The 24,836-nt window shown below is 41.9% G+C and overlaps 2 protein-coding genes across 6 annotated transcripts in view; both read right to left on the bottom strand.

The window, feature by feature from the left end:
* The window catches only part of SMAP2 (small ArfGAP2), a 58,636-nt gene that overhangs the window by 19,659 nt on the left and 14,141 nt on the right, over nucleotides 1-24,836 (bottom strand). The gene's annotated exons all lie outside the window — the stretch shown is intronic.
* LOC129540652 (transmembrane and coiled-coil domain-containing protein 2-like) overlaps nucleotides 5,317-24,836 on the bottom strand; it is a 32,704-nt gene continuing 13,184 nt past the window's right edge. The window contains exons 1-2 of one of the 5 annotated variants that reach the window (XM_088835172.1): nucleotides 9,482-12,981; nucleotides 5,317-7,527 (exon numbers count right to left, since the gene is read on the bottom strand). In XM_088835172.1, coding sequence (XP_088691298.1) covers nucleotides 7,213-7,527; nucleotides 9,482-9,715 — 549 coding nt within the window. In that variant the 5' untranslated portion in view covers nucleotides 9,716-12,981 and the 3' untranslated portion in view covers nucleotides 5,317-7,212. The other 4 variants (XR_016037166.1, XR_016037163.1, XR_016037164.1 and 1 more) reach the window with 4 other exon arrangements.

Raw genomic sequence — 24,836 nt, 5'->3', positions numbered from 1 at the left:
TCCTGGAGCAGGTAACAAGGCCTCAGTATAGAAACACAGGCAATAATATTTTCACGAAAAGTCAAAGGAGAGCCTCCTCTGCCCCACTCCCACATCCCTCCTACGACCTTTTCCCAGTGAAATATGGGCCGTTCCATCTCAGACACTCAGTTTCCTTTAGTTTTATGCTGTTTGATTTATTAAGCTGTAACTTTACGCTCCATAAAGAATTCCGAAATTAGAGAAAAGGAAAACACAGGAAAGACAGTTACTTATATGGCTGAAAATATAGGGAAATGGTGTTGTTATGGAAAGCATAATCAGCCAGGAAAAAACTGAGGTTTGAAGGTCAGCTTCAATAACAATTAGTGGCGTGACCTTCAGAGAGACACTGAAACCTCCTAGGCCTCAGTTTCCTCATCTTCAAAATGTGTACAGTAATATTCACCTTCAGTGCTGAGACTATGGAGGGATAATAATAAAAGAGAGCTACATAAAAGAACACGGTATAGAGTGAGATTTCTGGAACCCACTCCCCGTTCATCTACTTTCATCGATCAGGGCATGTTAACGCATTCATGTGTATACACCAACGCTATGCAAGACCACAGAATGCTCTTGTTAGACAGGAATGCGAGTTCCATTCCTAAAACGTCAGAACCAGAATCAACAGACTGAACAGCAGAAAGAACAAATTTACCCTCGATACAATTTCAAAGTCTTCTAGAAAACATGAAATTTTAAGCAGTTTTCTAAATCTCCCCCCAAATATTCCTTGAAATGTATTCCCTAAACCCCCACCTGTTACCCTTTTCTGTTATACACCCCACTCTGCCTTTGTGTCCACACATGCCTCCACTACACACACAAAGGAAGACGAGAAGCTGACAACTATTTGACGTGTATGGGTTACACAGAACCCTGTATTGCTGCTACAAGGCCAACCTACTGGAACATGGCATTCATTATAGGCAAAGATAATCCAATTGTTCCATACACATTGGTCATGGCAACCAAGGAGAAAATATACAAAAGATGCCATTTTGAAGTTGAAAATAGAGACTCTGAGAGTCAGTATTCTTAACTGCTTTGAAAGCAAAGAGGATAGATAGTGACATAAACTGGGTGGTGATTAGCACAACATAAGAACAAAGTCAGGGTTAAGTGAGCATATTCAACAGGGGCCTATGAGCGGGCTCAGTAAGCATTAATAATATTAAAATTAACAAATAATCACTCTGCAATAAGGGATCAGTAAAAATGAAGAAAGCATTTGAATTTGGCTAATCTGTCAAGAAATCGGCTCTAATAAGTACCAGCCCAGTATCAGGGAAATCTGGGCTTACGCTAACTATTTGCATGCCTCCTAACAAGTATCTCGAGTGTTTATTTCTCCATTTGTAAAATGGAAAGCATATAAGTAAATCCAATTTACATTCAACTACTGGATGGCTTCTGCATAACTGAGTTAACTACTGATACTTGGCTGCAAATTTTTCTTGCTGCTAAAATTTCCTTCATCACAAGAGCTGCTGGGCCTAGAGGTGTTCTGTCTGGGCTTGAGAAATCAGCAGAGAGAAGAGAACTTGAAGTCACTATTATAATACAGATAGCTTGAAGTCACTATTATAATAATTATAACTCATGAATCTCTAACTTGTTCAGTTCAGTTCAGTCGCTCAGTCGTGTCCGACTCTCCGCGACCCCATGAATCACAGCACGCCAGGCCTCCCTGTCCATCACCAACTCCCGGAGTACACTCAAACTCATGTCCACAGAGTCGGTGATGCCATCCAGAGTTCCAAAAAATAAATGTTGAGGCGAAAAAAAAATACATTGCTAAATCGATGGTTACCCACAATTAGACCTGCCAGGATCTTGGAGCTGTTGAAAAGCTCTTCAACAGGAAGGGTCCAGGAAGGGAGAGAAACTCTCTTCCATCTTCCATCCAAGCCCTGTTGAATCTACCCTGGAAACTTTCCCAGAAACTATCCACTTCTACCGAGACCTTCTCCTATCTCACCCATAAGCATTCATTCTCTCTTTTTTAATGGGCATAAGATTTTTTTTCTTGTTGGAGCTTTTAAAAAGTTTTTATTGAAAAATAATTGATTTACAATGTTGTGTTAAGCATTTATGTTAAAGAATCCACCTGCAATGCTAGAAACCTGGCTTTAATCCCTGGGTTGAGAAGATCCGCTGGAGAAGGGAACTGATACCTACTCCACTACTCTTTCCTGGAGAGTTCCATGGGCAGAAGAGTCAGGCGGGCTACAGTCCATGGGGTTGCAAAGAGTTGGACATGACTAAGAGACTTTCATTTTTCACTGAGTACCTTTTATGTGCCAAATACTCTGCCTGCTAGGTACCAGGAATTCAAATGCAGAGACAGTGAAGATAAGATTCCCTAATTCAAAGAGCCCATGGACTAACAACGAATTGGTCTCCAGGCTCCCACTAGAATAATCTCTCTAAACACACACCAATACAAATCAGGCCCCAAATATAAACTTTTCATGTAGTCTTAAACGTAGAGGTGAAAATGTAAATTGGTGCAAGTTTTCCGAATAGTATATTCCAAACTGAACTCTCAATCTCTTGCCACAAAACCTTCTGTCTCCATTCTTTTCCATCTTGATCCATTCATCTCCATCTCACCTCCATTCAATCAAATGCAGCAGTCAGAAATTCATACCTCATATATACCTCTCTCCTTCAGCCACCATCTCTATTGCATCACCAAGACCAAATCTCTCTCAAATCAGTGTGTCTCCTCTCCATCTGCAACACTATTTCTCTAATTCAAACCCACCAGATCTCTTGGACTAGTGCAATAACCTCCTAATGAATGCCTCTCCACTTTTACGTTCCTCTCTCCTCCAAACCAAACCAAAAACCATTCTCTGCGAAACAGCCAGCTTGAACTCTTTCTTATTTTTAACGTGGTTGATTTACAATGTTGTGTTAGTTGCAGTTCAGTTCAGTTCAGTTCAGTCACTCAGTTGTATCTCTTTGCGACCCCGTGAATCGCAGCACACCAGGCCTCCATATCCATCACCAACTCCCGGAGTCCACCCAAACCCATGTCCATTGAGTCGGTGATGCCATCCAACCATCTCATCCTCTGTTGTCTCCTTCTCCTCCTGCCCTCAATCTTTCCCAGGATCAGGGTCTTTTCCAATGAGTCAGCTCTTCGCAACAGGTAGCCAAAGTACTGGAGTTTCAGCTTCAACATCAGTCCTTCCAATGAACACCCAGGACTGATCTAATCTAGGATAGAGTGGTTGGATCTCCTTGCAGTCCAAGGGACTTTCAAGAGTCTTCTCCAACACCACAGTTCAGGTATAGAGTAAAATGAATCTGTTATACATATACATATATCTACTATATTTTAGATTTTTTTTCCATATGCCAGATTGAGGTCTTAAAGAAGCAAACGTGACCCTGTCACTGAGTTGCTTAAAACCTTTCTAGGGCGATTGGATTAAAGTACAAAATCCTTAACAGGTGTCCAAGGACTTACATGATCTGGCCCAGCTTTTCAGCTCCAGTCACACAGGCCTTCTTTCATTTCCTCAAAACACCAACATGTTCCTCACTTAGGGCTTTTGGCCTTTGTACAAATCACTCCCACTGCCTCAAAAGCTCTTTCCCCAAGCACCATCCATTCCTCATAGCCTGGTCAACGCCCAGATATCACGAAGGTCTCAGCTGTAAGTTTCCTCCTCAAAAGAGCTTCTCCTCAGTCCCTCAAGTTAAACCAGATTATATTCTCATTTCCATCTTCTCTTCTGTCTTTTACATTTCATTATGGAAAATTTCAAACAAGCTGAGTGTAATTAACCAGCAGCTTCAGCAATTATCAACCCCTGGCCAATCTTATTTTAGCTATACTTTCACATACTCAAGTCCCAACCCTGGAATATTTTGAAGCAAACCCCAAATATCATACCATTCTATCTATATATACTTTGGTATATATCTCTAGAAATAAGGACTTTTTAAAGGTTAGAACGGAGAAGGCAATGGCAAGCCACTCCAGTACTCTTGCCTAGAAAATCCCATGGATGGAGGAGCCTGGTAGGCTGCAGTCCATGGGGTCGCTAAGGGTCGGACACGACTGAGCGAGTTCACTTCCACTTTTCACTTTCACACATTGGAGAAGGAAAAGGCAACCCACTCCAGTGTTCTTGCCTGGAGAATCCCAGGGACGTCAGAGCCTGGTGGGCTGCCGTCTATGGGGTCACACAGAGTCGGACACGACTGAAGTGACGCAGCAGTAGCAGCAGCTGACTGCTCACCACTAGATGGCATGATTCTGAGGTTATTATGCAGTTTCCAATGAGTAGAAGTTGACTTTGGCACATTCTGAGGAAGCATTTCCTAACTCATAATTAAGATTGTGTGAAAGCAAATGCAGCATATCTGGAAATCGTGGGATATCAATAAGAGTAACTGTTCAAGAAGAGGCTGGATGATCAACTCTCACGAAAGTAGAGAAATGATTCCTGCGCAGTGGGTAGGGTAAACCATGAACTATAAAGGTCCTCCTGCTACTATAGTTCTACTGATTGATCCTTTCCTGTTGGAAATTCAGTGGTTCTGAAAGTGTAACATGAGCTAACATACAAAGATCTCTTGATGAATCTAAAAATATGAGATCAAATTCAGTTCATGAAACCTATGACTGGCACTGAAATGTGATAGACACATAAGGAAGAACCTCCATCAAGATGTTCTGGTCTGAAAAATAGAGCTCAATTTCTCTTGGACTTGGCCTGTCATTAACTGCAACATGAAACTGGAGTCAAAGCGAAGAAGAGGCCTTATCTGTCTTAAGAACAAGTCCAATCCCAAAGAAAGGCAATGCCAAAGAATGCTCAAACTACTGCACAATTGCACTCATCTCACACACTAGTAAACTAATGCTCAAAATTCTCCAAGCCAGGCTTCAGCAATACGTGAACCGTGAACTTCCAGATGTTCAAGCAGGTTTTAGAAAAGGCAGAGGCACCAGAGATCAAATTGCCAACATCCGCTGGATCATGGAGAAAGCAAGAGAGTTCCAGAAAAACATCTATTTCTGCTTCATTGACTATGCCAAAGCCTTTGACTGTGTGGATCACAATAAACTGTGGAACATTCTGAAAGAGATGGGAATACCAGACCACCTGACCTGCCTCTTGAGAAACCTGTATGCAGGTCAGGAAGCAACAGTTAGGACTGGACATGGTACAACAGACTGGTTCCAAATAGGAAAAGGAGTACGTCAAGGTTGTATATTGTCACCCTGATTATTTAACTTATATGCAGAGTACATCATGAGGAACGCTGGGCTGGAAGAAGCACAGGCTGGAATCAAGATTGCCGGGAGAAATAACAATAACCTCAGATATGCAGATGACACCACCCTTATGGCAGAAAGTGAAGAGGAACTCGAAGCCTCTTGATGAAAGTGAAAGAGGAGAGTTAAAAGGTTGGCTTGAAGCTCAACATTCAGAAAACAAAGATCATGGCATCTGGTCCCATCACTTCATGGAAAATAGATGGGGAAACAGTGGAAACAGTGTCAGACTTTATTTTTGGGGGCTCCAAAATCACTGCGGATGCTGATTGCAGCCATGAAATTAAAAGACGCTTACTCCTTGGAAGGAAAGTTATGACCAACCTAGATAGTATATTAAAAAGCAGAGACACTACTTTGCCAACAAAGGTCCGTCTAGTCAAGGCTATGGTTTTTCCAGTGGTCATGTATGGATGTGAGAGTTGGACTGTGAAGAAAGCTGAGCGCCGAAGAATCGATGCTTTTGAACTGTGGTGTTGGAGAAGACTCTTGAGAGTCCCTTGGACTGCAAGGAGATCCAACCAGTCCATTCTAAAGGAGATCAATCCTGGGTGTTCATTGGAAGGACTGATGCTAAAGCTGAAGCTCCAATACTTTGGCCACCTCATGCGACAAGTTGACTCACTGGAAAAGACTCTGATGCTGGGAGGGATTGGGGGCAAGAGAAGGGGACGACAGAGAATGAGATGGCTGGATGGCATCACCGACTCGACGGACATGAGGTTTGAGTGAACTCCAGGAGTTGGTGATGGACAGGGAGGCCTGGCGTGCTGTGATTCATGGGGTCGCAGAGTCGGACATGACTGAGCGACTGAACTGAACTGAACTGAACTGGTGGCTCGGCTGATAAGGAACCTGCCAGCCAATGCAGGAGACATGGGTTCTACCTCTGGGTCAGGAAGATACCCTGGATGATGGCAACCCACTCTGGTATTATTGCCATGGAAATCCCATGGGGAGAGGTGCCTGGCGGGCTACAGTTCATGGGGTTGCAGACAGTCGTCGGACAAGACCAAGCACTCATGAATGCATGCACACACGGCTCTTCCCTAATTAACAACAGCTTGAATCCACCCACTGGAACTCAGGGAAGGTCACAGAGGCTGAATGAAGGCCGTTTCCTATAATCAAAGAAATGGGGGACGCAGAAAGACCTTGTGCCTAGGAGCCCCATGGGGCCCTGCTCGGTATCAGATTGAATCCATGCCCTTGGCAGTGAAAATGTAGGCTCCTAACCACTGGGCCTCCAGGGAATTCCCTGTATTGTTTTTGTAATTCCTTGTTCAGAAATTACCTATCCAGCCACCAAAACTGAGTGCCCCAGAAGCATGCAGGACAGATTCCCAAGAATTACCACAACGCTCTTACTCTTAGCACAGAGTAAGAATGAGTAAAAGTTGGATAAAATCAAACAATCTCCTTTATGTCCAGCCCCATCCTTGCCCACCTCTGAACAATTAATGCAAGGAGATTCCAGGCCGCATATTTTAGACCAAAAACAAGCGAAAAGGTCAGTCTCCCTCTCTATAGGACAGTCCACAGCATCGCCCTTAACACTACTCTCCTGTTTTTATTGTATCTAATCCAACCTCTTCAGCATGGAACTCAAGGTCACATCCCTGACCATTCTCCCTTCTATTCCCTCCCCCATGGTTCCTTTTCTATATGGCTGCCTATGGTCTCCAGCCTGCCAAGCAGGCCCCACAAACTCGGACATTTTTAACCACCATGATCCCCCATGCGGCCCCACCACATACACAAGTGGAAACGGCCCTGCTGAATAGAGAACCAGTCCCGGCCAGGTAATTTCAATATAGTTCTCTGTCTTTATTGCTACACCACTGCACACATGAGGAAAACAGCGCTTTTCTAGAAAAGGTTGGAATCCATCACATTTCAAACGTGGATGTAAACCCTGATGTCGGCGAGGGGCTCTGGCAGTCGGAACAGCTGCAGTAGTGCTCAGAGGAGTAATCCCGCTTTGCAGTAGGTTTTTGGGAAGTAATCATCCCTTCCATGTCCTTCAGTTTGTTTTCCACTGTCTGAAGCTTCTTCAGAATCTTCTCTTGCAGACCCAAAGACAGGAAAATATTATCGTCTTGAAGTGTGAGATCACTCCCTTCTGGGTTGATCAGCAAAGCCTGAAAAAAATCTGAGCCTTTCTTGTAAAGTTTGTAGAGTGTGATTGCAAACAACAGTATTTTCTAAAATAAAACAACAGAAGTTGAACGTTACTTGTTTATTCACATGAAATGCCACCGTCTACTGTAGATGCAAAAACAAAACTCTGATAGTAATAATCCCTCATTCCTAACAAAACATCCTCACGCTTATTTTGTCTTTTGATTTTACTTAACACAAAGTGGAGAGGTAGGCAGGTTAGGGATTATTATCTGCATCTAATTAATAAAGATTATGATAGTAGATAATGTTTGCTGAAAGTCTGCTTCATGCAAGGCTCTGTGCTAGAAGTTTCCTTGCCTGTGCAGGACCTATTTATGTAGGAAAAAAAAGAACCAGATAATCATGTAGATACCTTCCAGTTGGGACCTGTCATTGTCCAAGGTCATATACTTGGAAATGGTAGAGCCATGACTGGAATCCAGGAATGCTGATTGCCATGTATATTCTCTTAGGACACAGCAGTCTCAAACACTGTATTTCTTGGTCATGGAAATTTTTTTTTAAAGGTGCTAGGACAGTCTAACTAGGTAAAGAAAAAAAATCACCTTTTTTCCTTGTAATAACTAGCATTGCTTACTGAGCACTGTTATGTGCTAAGTTTTATACAGACAATACCTCCTTTAATTCTCACAAAAAACCTCAAGGGGGCACTGTTATCAAACCCATTTCACAGATAAGGAAACGGGTTTAGAGCTCTCTCAGCTCACTCAGGAAGTGGCGAAACCAAGAAACCCCTGTAGTCTGACTCCAGTTTATTAACCATTCTGTTACACACCTCTTTTTCTTGGATGAAGTGCCTAGAGGGCTGCGAATTCATCTGATTGAATTAAGCAATAACCAAACAAGAGCAGAACCGAGTAGAACAGATAAGAGTTTGGTGTTTTGCCTTCTCTTCTTCTATTAGCTAATTGAAATGCAGAATATGAATATGTAGACACACAAATCCCAATTAAGGATTTCGATCAGTTGGACTATATTAAATGAGATTTTGGAGAATATAATTTGGAATGCTAAAAACTGGGTTCGAATCTCAGCTTGGCCAGCATTTACAATCTGTGTCACCTTGGGTGGGTGATAACCAAATTCCCTCACCTATAAAATGGAGTCAATAATCCCTGCCCTGCCCACCATGCAAAGTTTTCAAAGGTTGAGAGAAATGCAGGTAAGTGATTTCTTAAGAGGAGTGACATGAAAATAAGTGAATGCTACAAAATAATCCAATAATAACTTCTTTCAGCATTCACCAAGTAAACCAGTCACTCCTTAACAAAGCCCTCTAAACCCCATCTTCTTAAATTTAGGCTAAACGTCAATGCACCTGTTTCCTTGTTTGTCCCATGAAAAGAAACTCTATCCATTTCATGGAATTGTTGAGATTCTCAAAAGATTTTAACTATGTTATAAATATAGCTGTTATTATTGGTAATTAAACAGAAGTCTATAAAATCCTAAATGTTTCTTGTAATTCCAGCCAGTTATACTCCTAATCCCCAAAAGAGCCCCTGTACGTTCATTGCAGTGACTAAATAAACATATACATGCTTCCTCATCAGTTACAGAGCAAAGGCACAGTAAGAACAGAAAGGCAAAACCCAAGATGCCAGTTATTCTTGTGGTGCTGTTCTCTAAGAAGCACTCTACATGGTGCCGGGCACATGGTTAGACACTCAAAGATGAATACAAATGCATGATCAAAGAAATCTGGAGATAAGGCTGCCTTCTCATGTTATAAGCTTCTTTAATCTGTTTATTATAAGCAAGCCAAGGATCACTATGAGAAAGCATTTTTACGTCAAAAACCTAATTGAAGGGAAAATTTTAAGGATAACCTAATTTCAACCAACTGCAGAGACAAAAGGTGTACTCTCGCTCATCTGCATGGTCTTAAAACTGGGTGGCAGCAATATGGGAGAGAACTGACCAAATTTCTCAATGCGAAACTATTTAAATTTCTCCATAACAAAAGAGTATAACCTGAATTGACTGAACACTTCGCTTCCATAAGGCATACATTCCCACTCCCAACAAAGTCAAAAAGGAAATTCCCAGGATAACTTGCACAGCCGGAGCAAGGTTATCTAGTGGCCCCCAACTTGTTTGCTGAGGCACAATAGTCTCTCCCAGACGAGTTGCTTGTAGATAATTCCATATCGAGCTCAGAGAGAGATAATCTATGATGGTGTCCCAGATAGAAGATGAAGATGACATTTCAATATACCAGCAGCTCCAGGAACTACATGTGCAGAGGCCTCAGGAACCTAGATATGAGTTAGGAAGAGTAGTCTGGGAGTCCAGGTGTTCTGGAGCCACTGTGAGCTGTTCTTTGTGATGTCACTGGTCAGCTTGCTCCCCACCCACCCACTGAACCTTCTCACTCAAAACCAACCAGGCAATGGCCTGAGTTTTCAGTTCAATCATATCACTTTCTCTGATCTTTGACCAGTCCTAGCACTGACACAGCACTGTTCAACAGAACTTTCGGCAATGATGTATCTGCTCTTTCCAACGTGGAAGCCACTACCACTTGAAATGTGGAGAGTGTGGCTGAGGAAGTGAATTTTACATTTTAGTTTTAATTAAATTTAAGTAGCCTTATGTAGTTACCCTCTTGGTGTATAGTACATTTCCAACAATCCACGGGATGGAGAGCAGTTATTTTCACATTTCAAATGAGAAAAGTGAGGTTAAGTGGAGATTTGAGGAGACAGGATTTAAAGAGGGACTTTCTAAAGAGCTGGGCTTCCCGGGTGGCTCAGCGGTAAAGAATCTGCCTGCCAATACAGGAGACACGGGTTTGATCTCTGGGCTGGAAAGACCCACTGGAGAAGGAAATGGCAACCCACTCCAGTATTCTTGTCTGGAGAATCCCATGGACATAGAAGCCTGCCAGGTTACAGTCCACAGGGTCGCTAAGAGTCGGACATGGCTAAACACACACACACACGTCCAAGCTAACAGTTCACTTGGTAAATGTGGAGGGAGGTTATTACTGGATCATTTTGTAGCACTTCCTTTTTTGTATGTCACTACTGCTTAGAAATTGTATCTTTGGGAAAGCTTTTGACATATTTGAGCCTCATTGTGCTCATCTATTTACATCTCCTTCATAAGATTTATATAGGAACAAATGGTATAATTGCCTAAGCACTTTGTAAAGAGTAGCATGCTGTCCCATAACCTATATGCCATGTTATCAAATCCATTATTTACTGACGCGTACCTATCTATGTACTTGACAAGGAGGTATGAAAAGATAAAATACAAGGTCTGTTCCCAAAAGTCTTACATGAAAAAAGGTAGTTCACACACAAGTGTATCATATAAATTGTGAGATGAGTTATGAAGACAGCAAGAATCCAACAGACGGCTTGTTGTACAAACAGCAGAGGAGGGGCATGGTGAGGAAGGAGAGAACGGGGGAATTACGAAAACTTTTAGAAAAATATGTCTGATGCTATTCTGATTTGTTCGTCTGGTTGACTGAAAGAACATGGATAGGGATGCCTGGAAAAAATAACTATTTTGTTCTTTTTAAAAAATTGTTTATTTTTGGCTGTGCCAGGTCTTTGTTGCTTCTTGGGCTTTTCTCTAAAGTTCTGACGAGTGGGGACTACTCTGTTGAGGATGTGGGCTTCCCATCGGGGTGGCTTCTCTTGTGGAGCACAGGCTGTGGGTGTGCGGGCTCAGCAGCTGCGGCTCTATGCTCAGCAGTGGTGTGCATGGGCTTAGTTGCCCCATGGCATGTGGGATCTACCTAGGCCAGGGATCGAACCTGTGTCCCTTGCATTGGCAGGCAGACTCTTCACCACTAGACCATCAGGGAAGTCCTGTCTTGTCCTTGCAGGAAGGGGAGGTACGGTGTCAGTGTGTGCTATGTGCTTAGTTGCTCAGTCGTGTCTGACTCTTGCGACCCTACAGACTGTAGCCGGCCAGGCTTTTCTGTCCATGGGATTCTCCAGGCAAGAATACTGGAGTGGGTTACCATTTCCTTCTCCAGGGGATCTTCCCGACCCAGAAATCGAACCCGGGTCTCCTAGCAGACTCTTTACCGACTGAGCTACCAATTCTTCGGTGCTCAGCTTTCTTCACAGTACAACTCTCACATCCATACATGACCACTGGAAAAACCATAGCCTTGACTACACGGACCGGTGTTGGCAAAGTAACGTCTCTGCTTTTTAATATGCTGTCTAGGTCGGTCATAACTTTCCTTCCAAGGAGTAAGCGTCTTTTAATTTCATGACTGCAATCACCATCTGCAGTTATCTTGGAGCCCCCAAAAATAAAGTCTGACACTGTTTCCACTGTATCCCCATCTATTTCCCATGAAGTGATGGGACCAGATGCCATGATCTTAGTTTTCTGAATATTGAGCTTTAAGCCAACTTCTTCACTCTCCTCTTTCACTTTCATCAAGAAGCTTTTTAGTTCCTCTTCACTTTCTGCCATAAGGGTGGTGTCATCTGCATATCTGAGGTTATTGATATTTTTCCTGGCAATCTTGATTCCAGCTTGTGCTTCTTCCAGACCAGCGTTTCTCATGATGTACTCTGCATATAAGTTAAGTAAGCAGGGTGACAATAAACAGCCTTTATGTACTCCTTTTCCTATTTGGAACCAGTCTGTTGTTCCATGTCCAGTTCTAACTGTTACTTCCTGACCTGCATATAGGTTTCTCTAGAGGCAGGTCAGGTGGTCTGGTATTCCCATCTCTTTCAGAATTTTCCACAGTTTATTGTGATCCACATAGTCAAAGGCATAGTCAATAAAGCAGAAACAGATGTTTTTCTGGAACTCTCTTGCTTTTTCCATGATCCAGTGGATGTTGGCAATTTGATCTCTGGTGCCTCTGCCTTTTCTAAAACCAGCTTGAACATCTGGAAGTTCACAGTTCACGTATTGCCGAAGCCTGGCTTGGAGAATTTTGAGCATGACTTGACTAGCGTGTGAGATGAATGCAACTGTGCAGTAGTTTGAGCACTCTTTGGCATTACCTTTCTTTGGGATTGGAATGAAAACTGACCTTTTCCAGTCCTGTGGCCACTGCTGAGTTTTCCAAATTTGCTGGCATATTGAGTTCAGCACTTTCACAGCATCATCTTTCAGGATTTGAAATAGCTCTACTGGAATTCCATCACCTCCACTAGGTTTGTTCATAGTGATGCTTTCTAAGGCCCACTTGACTTCACATTCCAAGATGTCTGGCTCTAGGTGAGTGTCACGCCATCATGATTATCTTGGTCGTGAAGATTTTTTTTGTAGGGATCAAATCTGTACCCCTTGCAGTGGGAGTGCAGAGCCCTACCTAAACCACTGGATCACCGGGGACTTCCCCATTTTGGAAGGATACAGTTGAGTCTTAAAATTAGCAGATTTCTCTTGGTCTGGTCTAAAAATCTCTAGAATGAGGAAGTTTTAAGATGGGGCCACTGGTTATTTCTCATGCTCAGACCACAGGTAAAGGACCTTTGGAAACAATCACTTACACCTCAGCAATTCGTAAGGCAGGAAACTGAAGTCCAGAGGGGAAATGAGCTCAAGATCCCAAAGAACTCAGTCAGTTAGTGACCTCAGCCTCTAAGAAGTTCCACTGTTATTGCCACTTTTGCTTTCAACAGAATCTTGTTTGAGAATCTTGCATCCTACTAAGATCTGAGCCAAGAAATGACGACTTGGTGGTGGTGGTGGCAGTGGTGGGATGCTTTAGACTCTTAGGGTGACGAGGTGGTAGAATAAAATTCTTTAAGAGCTGACAAAACAAGGTTTAAGGATTAGAGAAAACATCTTAAAATTCTAACCAGAGGCATAAGAAAGGCATTTTAGGAGTATCTGTGTCATTTCATTGTTAAATAACGATAAAGTGACTTCACAAAGAACAGAGAATAAAACTGCTCGATAAGAAAACACTGCTTTTCATTATACATGGATGTCCCACAGTCCGCTGAAACTAACAGAGACCAAACTCACCCTGTGTTTCTATTCTCTTCCCCCAAACTCCTTTTTAGTCTTGCCTCAGCTGGTCGCATCCATCACTACAGAACCTTAAGTTTTCCTCAAAACATTTCCTCCATCCTCCAGTGCCTAATAATCCTCTTAAATTTCTCAATTTCATCTACTCGTCCCTCTGCTGCCGTTGCTTGCCTCTCACCAAGTTTGCCTCAATTACTTTAACAGTCCTAGATCTGCTTCCATTCTCAGCCCCGCAAATCACATTCATTTCAAGCAATCTGCAGATTAATATGAATGTTGTTTAAAATTCTGTAAAGGCCCTCGGCTGCCTATGGACTCAAGTCCAAAGTCCTCAGTGTTCGTGGTTGGTTCCTATCTCTACAAGAAGCTCATCTGCTCCAGTGCTCCCCTTTCACTGCCAGCCTATCACATTATTTGTAGTTGCCTGGAAACATGGCTTTATCATCTCTGAATGTGTTGAGCCCTTCACATTATGCCTGGCATACCCTCTCCTTTCTACCTGAAAAACTCCTGAACATCCTCTTCCAGGGGCTACCTTGACTCCCAGAGTTACTCTATCTCAGAATTTTCTTTCCAGAAAAAATTTAAGACAATAGTCATTCAAAAGGAAGCTTGATCTGAATGGTTTGGTTAATAACCAGGGTAAAATATAAGTGCACGCTTCAGAAAATATATGTGCAATTCCAATTCATGTGTGGCATGAAAACTCATTATGAGTAAACAAAAAAAAATGGGTGAAAAATTGTAATTTATTGAAACTCAACTCAAAAAATATAAGATGCTGTAGTGTACAATATATTACACAGAGCACCCTGAGGTGCACATTCAAGTCAAGTAAGAACTCCATATCCCTCTCCCTAGCCCTCCCACCCTGGGATCTTAGTATCTGTTCCATATACAATCATGCACACTTAATATGAAAAAGGAAGCCCCAATATATTTTGATGTATTAATTAGCACCAAACAAGAATACAGTTCCATTTTTAAATAAACAAAACAAAAAACCCAATCAATAAACCAACTGGAGAGCTAATGGACTCAGCCAATACTGCTGACATAGATATTATACATTCATGTAAATACACAGCCTCAGTTCAGTTCAGTCGCTCAGTCGTGTCCGACTCTCCGCGACCCCATGAATCACAGCACGCCAGGCCTCCCTGTCCATCACCAACTTCCGGAGTACACTCAAACTCATGTCCACAGAGTCGGAGATGCAAATACACAGCCTATTCTATCCTAAACGACGGTGTGGCTGGTTCTCAGCCTTTGTTCAAGTTGGCAATTGTCCCCATGTTGCAGTGCTGGAGCCAGTCTGTTTCTAAAACAAAATTGCTGTTTAGGAACTTCCTACACAAAGCTCATCTGTCTTTTTTGTTGGAAACAAGTCTAAAATTGGTGTGGAAAACTTCGATCTTTCAAGGACAACCACTGGCCGAAGATAATGAAGCTGTTTTAAGGCAAGTTCTCCACAGTCTGTTAATGCTTTGTCCAATACGACCCTCAGGTTTTCCAAGGAGGGAACTGCTGTCGTCTCAGCCACTATGAAAGGTGGGATTGCAGTCAGGTTCTCATGAATTGCAGAGTCACTGGAAGAATGAAGTATGTCAACTTCAGGGTCATTGTCATTCACCATAGTATTTGCCATAACACTCCCTGTTACGTCATTACAGGGCTGTGAAGAATTACTTAATGTTAAGTGCTCTGAAGGCTCCCAATCATCAAAATCATCTTCTTTCTCTTCACTTTCCTGAATAAATTTCAGAAATGAAGATTCAAATCCCATAGGTTTGTAAGTCTTCAAATCAAATGACCTGGGCTGTGGATGCTTCCTGAAGTTCTCTTTTGGAACATGGGTTGAATTTTTTACAGTGTTTTCTTGCCCTGAACTTTGCTGCCCAGTTTCTGAGTCTTTGATCCTTGATAAAGGCGGCTGGAAACTTGTGAAATAAGTCCCACTTTCAGTCCCATCAGGATTAGGTATGGAATTTTCTATTTTACAAGGAAGAGGCTGAACTATATTACATTGTTCCAAAGAAGTGGTTTCTGAACTATGGTTACATTTCAGAGTTCCTCTGTAGAGCAGAGAATCTGCTTTATTGACTATGCCAAAGCGTTTGACTGTGTGGATCACAATAAACTGTGAAACATTCTGAAAGAGATGGGAATACCAGACCACCTGACCTGCCTCTTGAGAAACCTGTATGCAGGTCAGGAAGCAAGAGTTAGAACTGGACATGGAACAACAGACTGGTTCCAAATAGGAAAAGGAGTATGTCAAGGCTGTATATTGTCACCATGCTTATTTAACTTATATGCAGAGTACATCATGAGGAACGCTGGGCTGGAAGAAGCACAGGCTGGAATCAAGATTGCCGGGAGAAATATCAATAACCTCAGATATGCAGATGACACCACCCTTATCACAGAAAGTGAAGAAGAACTAAAGAGCCTCTTGATGAAAGTCAAAGAGGAGACTGAAAAAGCTGGCTTAAAGCTCAACATTCAGAAAACTAAGATCATGACATCTGGTCCCATCACTTCATGGAAAATAGATGGGGAAACTGTGGAAACAGTGTCAGACTTTATTTTTGGGGGCTCCAAAATCACTACAGATGGTGACTGTAGCCATGAAATTAAAAGACGCTTACTCCTTGGAAGAAAAGTTATGACCAACCTAGACAGCATATTAAAAAGCAGAGACATTACTTTGCCAACAACGATCCGTCTAGTCAAGGTTATTGTTTTTCTAGTGGTCATGTATGGATGTGAGAGTTGGACTATAAAGAAAGCTGAGCGCCGAAGAATTGATGCTTTTGAACTGTGGTGTTGGAGAAGACTCTTGAGAGTCCCTTGGACTGCAAGGAGATCCAACTAGTCCATCCTAAAGGAGATCAGTCCTGGGTGTTCACTGGAAAGACTGATGTTGAAGCAGAAACTCCAATACTTTGGCCACCTGATGCAAAGAGCTGACTCATTTGAAAATACCCTGATCCTGGGAAAGATTGAGGGCAAGAGGAAAAGGGGACAACAGAGAATGAGATAGGATGGATGGCATCACCGACTCGATGGACATGAGTTTGGGTGGACTCCAGGAGTTGGTGATGGACAGGGAGGCCTGGCGTGCTGGGGTTCATGGGGTCGCCAAGAGTCAGACACGGCTGAGCAAATGAACTGAACTGAACTGAATGCTAGTTATCTCTGGTTCCATTATCGCAAGTTCCATTCATTATATCCCTTCAACCCCTGATTTACTACAAAGAAGAATACACATAAACACCAGTGGCATCTTGGAGAAATTACACAGGGCTACTAGGAGGTATTTCCATCTACTGAAAAGAGAATTCACCTAGTTCCCTATTCCAAAACAGTTACTTTGAACTTCTGTAAACACAAACATTTTAAGGAACCATGAGGCCAAAACAAGAGCTTACTCAATCAACCTCTGCTCTCAGATTGCTCTGCAAGAGAAGTCAGTCCCTTCCACCCGGTCCATCTTGCAAAAACGTCATTTCCTTCTGTCAAAAAGAGACACTGTCCACATTCACATTTTTGAAAAAAGAAGTTACGCTTTTTAAATGTTTGAGACAAAACAAACTGAAAGATTTCTGAGACTGATTAGAGAATAAAGGAAAAGGAATTGAAAATTGGAAAATCAGAGGTGGAAAGAACATTAGAAGTCATTGAGTCTAGGGACTTCCCTGGTGGTCCAGTGGCTAAGACTCTGTGCTCCCAACCGGGGTGGGGGTGGGGGTGGGTGTGGGGTTTGATTTCTGGTTAGGGAACTAGATCTCACATGCTGTAAGTATGACCCAGAACAGCCAAATAAATAAATAAATTTTTAATTTAAAAAAAAAAGGGAAGAAAAAGTCACTGAGTCTAAACTTCTCATTAGTTACTGAGATTCTTCTATCTGGTTCCTCCCTGAATGGAAGGCCATTTTAGTGCTGGATGGCACTGAATATTAGTGATGTCTTCTTTATACTGAGTCCCATTAATCTGCCTTCTTACCATTTTTACCTCCTGGTGCTGCTTTTATACTCCTCCCATATTTATATATAATGACAATAAATGTAAGATAAAGATAGAGGTTTGGAGATTCTAGAGAGAGCAGCTATTCTACACTCAACCAAAATACAAGCCAGTTGAACCACCTTAATCCAGGAGGTCAACGATAGGACAGACAACACAAACAAACTGCAATGACATCCGTGGAAATGAAGCAAAGCAACACTATCCTCCTACCAGGTAACCAGAAAAAGGTGGTGAGTGAAGCAGAACACTGCTAAGCAACCACTGATGAAATAAGGAGTCAATTTACATCTAAACCAATTTCAGTAGTTAACTTAAAATGGTCTTTCTCTAAAGACATTAAAGCTCGCAACACTAGGAAGTCAACAGGGAAGCAGACTGGGGACTAGTGGGAAAAAAGAAGGAGACATTCTTCACCTTTCTCTTGTTGTTAAGCAGAACTTGCTTAGAGACAAAGCAACAGCCTTGACTTTGCTCTGGAGGCGGGGTGGTGATACAGAAAGTTAAACATAACTGAAAAAGAGCCTACAGAAAGGAATAGGTCTAAAACAATAAAACAGTCAAAGGGCCAGAGCTAAAACAAGGCACCTGTCTACAGGTGGGTGCAGCAACGTTCTCAGCTTCTTCACATACTGGCTATCCATTTTCTTTAAAGCCCAGGAAAACCAGTCCTTGCTGAGAACTAGTCCAGTAACATGCTTGTACATCATATCTCATGTTATTTAGCTAGCCACAAAGCTATGGCCTAAAAGATGGTAACTGTACCTTTAAAATTCATTAAACTACTCTGAAAACACCAAAGGAAGGGCAGTTAACTTTCAGTAAATTTAGCTTATTTGTCTTATTATTAGATGGCAGGAATTTACTGTGGCTTAGGCTCTAACTCTTCCTTTTTGGCTGCCCCATCAGTGGATGGTAACGTATACTCAGGTGATATTTCCAGTACTAAAGAACTTCTAAACTCCCAAATCAACCAAGCTGTACCATTATTACTCAACTCTACTTCCCAGAATACTTCAGAAGGGAAAGGACCAGGTCCAAGTTTGAACTTTGTTGTTTGTTTGGCTTTGAAAAGGACATTCTGCCAAGGTATGTTCTAATGATGTCACTGCCCCATTCAAAGACATATAACTTACACCCCCGCTGTTATCTGAACTCCAAACTTCTACATGTGCCTTAAATTCTTCCATGATTTGGGCCTTTGCAGAATCAACTTTTATTACTCCTTTTCTCACTTCCATACACCAACAAAGACAACACTTCCCCTAAAACTGTGTGTGCAGCTGCCAGTTGCCAGGTTCCAGTCACACAGAAAAATTTGAGAGGGTAACTCCTACCCACAGACACCCAGATACCTTTTTCTGATTTGAGGCAGACTGTGGGACTCCTTCCTGGACAAGCTAAGTTCCTGATTCTGCCCAGAAGGTCTTCAACCACCACAGAGGTCTCTTTCCAGCCTGTCTGGGAGCAGCAGCTGTGCAGTATGGCTAGTGGTGCTCTCTGAAAGCTTGAGACAAAGCCCAAGTCTCCTGGGGTTTCCCTGGGAGGTCCTGGTATGTGATGCTATGGTTGTTTTCATAATAGAGAGCTGATACATTCTAAGGAAATGGAAAGAGCTGGCCAAAACATCTTCTGTGTGAAGAATCTCACACAAGTTGATGCTTCCCTCCACTGGAGCCCAGTCCTCTGCTATTACAAACACTGAGTATGGCAAAATGTAATAAAAATCTAAATAGGTCCACCTCTTTACTTGAGGACACGGTAGATTTTCTCTAAAAAGAACTAAACATGAGCCCTCTAAACTTTCATTTCACAGAGGGATGGTGGCTTGCTTTCAAGGACATACATGGCCACTCAAAGATACATCAAAATCTCTCCAAACCCTAGGGACTGGTACCAAAACAGCCTAAAAGCATCTCAGAAGAATGCATAACTTCAGAGGGAAAGAATGGATGATATGGTTGAAAACACTCATTCTAGAAAAACCTAGGGTTGCTTTCCCAAAAAGCTGCATGATGGAGGCAAAGAGTGTAGGAACAGAAGGGGGAAAATGCTTGAAAACTCAAATACATGGATGAAATAGATTGTAAATGATTAAAAAAAAAAAAAGAGCCAGCTAAAAATCTATGACAAATAGGATAAATTTCCCTGCTCTCTTTAGAGATTTTATGGATGACAGTAATTTGGAATTACATAAAAAGAATGGATCCTATATTTAAAATGGATAACCAACAAGGACCTACTTACAGCACATGGAACTCTGCTCAATGTCATGTGGCAGCCTGAATGGGAGGGGAGTTTGGGAGAGAATGGATACATGTATATGTATGACTGAGGCCCTTCACTGTTCACCAGAAATTATCACATTTTTAATTGGCTATACCCCAGTATAAAATAAAAAGTTAAAAAAAAAAAACAAATGGATCAGAAAATGGAGACCACCTAGACTATGAGTTAGAAGTCAATTCAAAGAAACTCATTATGCTGTTACTTAAATATTTCCTTAAAAAGGTTTGAAGGAGAAAAGCAAGGAACATTTTTAAAACTATGTGAAGACAATCAAATGAAAAAGAGCTTACAAGTCAAATGAGAAATTTCCAAACCGAACAAGCCTCTCTGCAATTTGAATATTCATAACTTGAAAGTGAAATTCAAAAGCTTCCGCTGAAACTTGAAATACTGACTGAACCACATCAAGAATATATAATGAAACTTTGCTCAAAGGTAATCAAGCAGGGAATTTACTGCTTAGAAATAAGGAAGAAACTGGATTTCCCTGATGGTCCAGCAGTGAAGAATCAGACTGCCAATGCCGGCCAGAGACATGGGTTCGATCCCTGGTCTGCGAAGATCCCACATGCCAGGGAGAAACTAACCCTGTGTACCACAACTTCTGAGGCCAGAAATCTAGAGCCTGTGCTCCAAAATAAGAGAAGCCACCGCAGTGAGAAGCCCATGCACTACAACTAAAAAGTAGGCCCTGCTTGCTGCAACTAGCCCACACGCAGCAAAGAAGACCCAGCACAGCCAAAAATAAACAAACAAATTAAAAAAAAAATTTTTTTTAAACCACAAAAACTTAAAAAGAAGAACCTTCCTAAAGTGTACAAAAACATCAGCAGTGTACACCAGAAGTGCAACTCCTACAGAAAGCTGGCCAAAGACTTCGAGATAGAATTGGAAAGAAAACACTTCCTTCTATCAAAGATGGATCATGTCCCATGAGAAAAAATCCTCAACAAAGTTGGCTGGCATCTCCGTTGACTGAGAGAAAGCTCAATGAGCTAAGAAAAGAAGTGGAGACACAAATTGGCCAAAGCAGAATTTAAACCCTAGCTTCCCCTCCCCGCACCCACTTCCCTACCCCCGGCCAGCAAGCAGAGGCCAGAGAGGTCAGGGCATCCCTCTCTTTCATCAGGTTCCCAGGGAAGGAGGAGTTAAACCCTGAGGGCTGAGAGACCCAGGGTCACGTCTGGCTTTAATTCCACAGCAGCCACGTCCTCAACATTCACAACCACAGCAGGACATCTGTCTATGTTTCCTCTCTTCAAAAGTCACCTTGTTTTCTCTCTTTTTACTTAATGGCTGTTATTCAATTGATGCTACATTTGCTCTTATTATAATCTCTTTCTTTCCAAGATAGGATTTAATATAATGCTTGTTATTGTTGTTAGTTGCTAAGTCATGTCTGACTCTTTGTGACCCAGTGGACTATAGTCTGCCAGGCTCCTCTGTCCACAGGATTTCCCAGGAAAGAATACTGGAGTAGGTTGCTGTTTCCTTCTCCAGAGGATCATCTCCACCCAGGGATCAAATCAGCATCTCCTGCTTTGGCGAGCAGATTCTTACCCACTAAGCTACCTGGGAAGCCCAATATACTTAAGAACATAGTAGTCCTACTTTATTGGACTCTCTAGAATTAGATAGTATAACTGTTGTACTTTGGCTGCAATATAAGACCCCCTATTACTTAATTCTTTAATTGAAGCTTGATATGACCGGGTGGAGGCATTTGAAACAATACAAGAAGGGCAATAAGCTGTTATTAAAAATCTATAAAAGTAACAATATTTATCCCCCAAATTTTTGATTGGTTTTTAAAAGAATGTAAAAACAAAACAACATCCCCAGCTAAAAACAATACTATTTTTATTGGTTTAGCCATAAATGCATAGATTAGGACAACTCATTTTGCAACTTTTTTTTTGTTTCTTGATTTTTTAATTTCTCTTTAACCTCTGTTATTTTGTTGAGCATATGCTTTGCTGTTTAAATGTTTTAAAACTTTATGCCAACAAAATAAAAGTTTTACCTTCTTAAAAAAACAAAAACAGTATGTTCACAGTTCTTTTTAAATAAATGCTCCCACAAGAGACCAGTATGAAAGTTGTGGTACACAGTGCTGGGCCTCCAAGTGGGAAGGCCCTCTCTTTCTGGAGAATCTTGAGATCTGCCTGTAGGATCAGGTCTCTGACTATGCCAGTAACCTTAGGAAGAGGCCTGGATTTCTCTATCTGCTGAGAAATGAGTAAAAGAGCCTTAAGTAAGCCGCAGCAGCACAAGAAGGCTAGTTTGGCTTTATGCTCTGGGTCGAGCTCTCTAGAGAGAAACTTCCTGGTGGTAGGTCCTTAAATAGCACCTTTCCCATAGAGGAGGGCCTGATGCTGAGGTAAAAAAAAAAAAAATCAAGCAAGGTAATCAAGAATCTACACTGGTTATAAATATAAACTAAGGCAAGCGACTTCAGGATTATGAAGCTGAACATGGACTGGAAACAAGTTAAGGCAGGAACAGCAATTAAACTTTCAAACGGTGACTGTTTTTCAGTTTCATATATTTTGTGGAAAGTTCTCTTTTTTGCTCCCTCTTTGTACAGAGTTCTGAATGGTGCTAACAGGGCTAAGAGCAAAGAATCAAAGGAAATGATCTGTGTCTGTGTATGAGCCAGTGCTTTAGAGCAGAGGCAGCAGTGTGCTGAGCGCATTAATAATCCAGGAGAAGCACGCAACAACAGAAAGAGAAGCAGGACATGCTGGGGCCACCTGGACACCGCTTCCTCTCTACCTGTGGATTCTCTTTCCTGGATTTACATTTTGGAGGTTCTCAGTTTGACAAGTAAGGAAAACTGGATTACTTACACTTTCTGGATCAACTTAACATAGCTCACAAACAACTCCACATGAGCTATTACTTGCAAAACATCATTTTGTGAAACTCTTGCTCCATCCACTTTCTCCAGCAAGTCTTTTTTCCTTCCTATTCTGACTCTGTCAGTACTCCTATGGCACTCATCTACAGTTTTTCTGTTGCTGGGTTTTATATATTTTTATTTTGTCAGCTTCTTTAGGTAACAACTGCCTAAGTTGGCATACTTTTTAAAAACCTAGTATGAGTATTTCTCCTATGTGGACCTGAGGTTTGAATCCCTTATTACTCAGAAAACCACACAAAGGTGATTTAAATATCCTACACAGAAAATTAGGAAGAAGGGTGTCCTTAATGTTCCTTGTATCCTGGTTAGCAGAGATATTTTGGCTCTAGCTGATTTCCTCTACACAAAGACCCTGCTTAAAGCATTTATGAATAAGCTAGAAGAGTGGTAGCTGAGGCAAGGCTTCTCTGAAAAGGGGAGGGAGGAAATAAAAAAGAGCTGCTTTCATTGGGAGCAGGAAGGAGATTATTTCATTAGGAGCTAAACAGTGAGACTATCTCAGTACAAACAATTGTTTGGCTTGAAGGCTCCATGTGGCCAATTACTCCCACAGAGGCTCAGCTGGAATGGAACACAGAGCCTGCCAGGACCGAGGGGCAGAGACTGACACAGGCTCAAGTGTCACGGCTCTGGGATCCCAGAACATCCCAGCAAGGATGCTCACAGCGCACACTCTACCCCAACCAGCGAACAGCATCATTCTGCACCCAACCTAGTCAAGGATGTGGACTGAAAAGAGATGAGAAAAAGATGACACTGGGACAAGTATAAAGTGCGTGCTCAGTCACTCCACTGTGTCTGACTCTTCTGCGACCCCATGGACAGCAGCCCGCCGGGCTCCTCTGTCCAGGGGATTTCCTAGGCAAGAATTCTGTAGTGGATTGCCATTTCCTTCTCCAGGGGATCTTCCTGACACAGGGATTGAACCTGCATCTCCTGCTTAATAGGCAAATTCTTTATCACTGAGCCACCTGGAAAGCCCCAGGATTAACATATACACACTACAACAAGAACCTACTGTATAGCACAAGGAACTATATTCAAAACCTTTAAAGATCTATAATCGAAAAGAATCACACACACACACACACACACACACACATATATATAACTGAATCACTTTTGCTGTAGATCTAAAACTACACAATGTTGCAAATTGTACCTCAAAAAATGGTTGAAAAATTTAAAATATTTTAAAAGAATAAAATAAAACCAACATTTTGTAGCAAAAGTATTAAGAATAAAACACAGATCTTGTAAGAAAACTAGAACATTCCGGTCACTATCTCAATGGCTTTCATCAGGCTGGCGGGAGGAGGCATATAGAGATGGATCTCTGAGCTGACAGCTGGGCAATTATTTCAAAGCCAGGTGGACCTGATATTTCAAAATTTGACATTATAATTAAACTAATTTCCTATCGCTCATGACCTCACTTCAGGAAACGGACGTTAACTTGATTCAACAGAACCTATTGTCTTCATCCTCTGGGGACATTTAGTTCTTTAGGTTACTTCCAGTTAAAGCTTTAACTTCCTCTTTGCAACAACCAGTATCTATTCATATCCTGAAAAAAATACTGAAGATGCAAAGTGAGCCTGTCCATTTGGGGGAGGCATATCTTTAGAATTAGCTACCAAAGAGGGGTGATAGAGCTCTTGACCAATGAGACAGCTCTTCATCCTCCACTCCCACTCTTCTTCCTCTACAGCAGTACTTCTCAAATGAAGTAACTTCCCCTCAAGCGGCAACGTCAGTGTCTGGAGACATTTTTAGTTGTCACAACTGGCAGAAAGTGGGACTGGAATCTAACAAGTGAGGCCAGGGGTTCTGCCTAACCTCCTACACAGGACAAGCTCTTAACAAAGTATCCAAACACAAATAGTGCTCAGATGGAGAACTCCTGCCCTAGAGAAGCCATCTTTATTTTAAGCCATTTAGTTTGGAGCATGTGAGATATAAGAATATACCAATCCTGTGGAAAAGCTGCCTCTCTTGTTCCATAACAAGGAGATAAACACTGAGATACAGAATTCCAAAGCTGGAAAGAACTTTAAGGATTATCTAGTCCAAGCACAGCTGGAGAATCTAAGACCCAGAGAGGTCAAGTCATTT

This window comes from Moschus berezovskii, chromosome 4 (assembly GCF_049115385.1).
Source record: "Moschus berezovskii isolate FMDL1 chromosome 4, NW_MosBer_1.0, whole genome shotgun sequence".
In the NCBI taxonomy this organism is placed as follows: Eukaryota; Metazoa; Chordata; class Mammalia; order Artiodactyla; family Moschidae; genus Moschus; species Moschus berezovskii.
The sequence above is the reverse complement of the archived record's forward strand: the minus strand, read 5'-3'. Positions and strand labels throughout refer to the sequence as shown.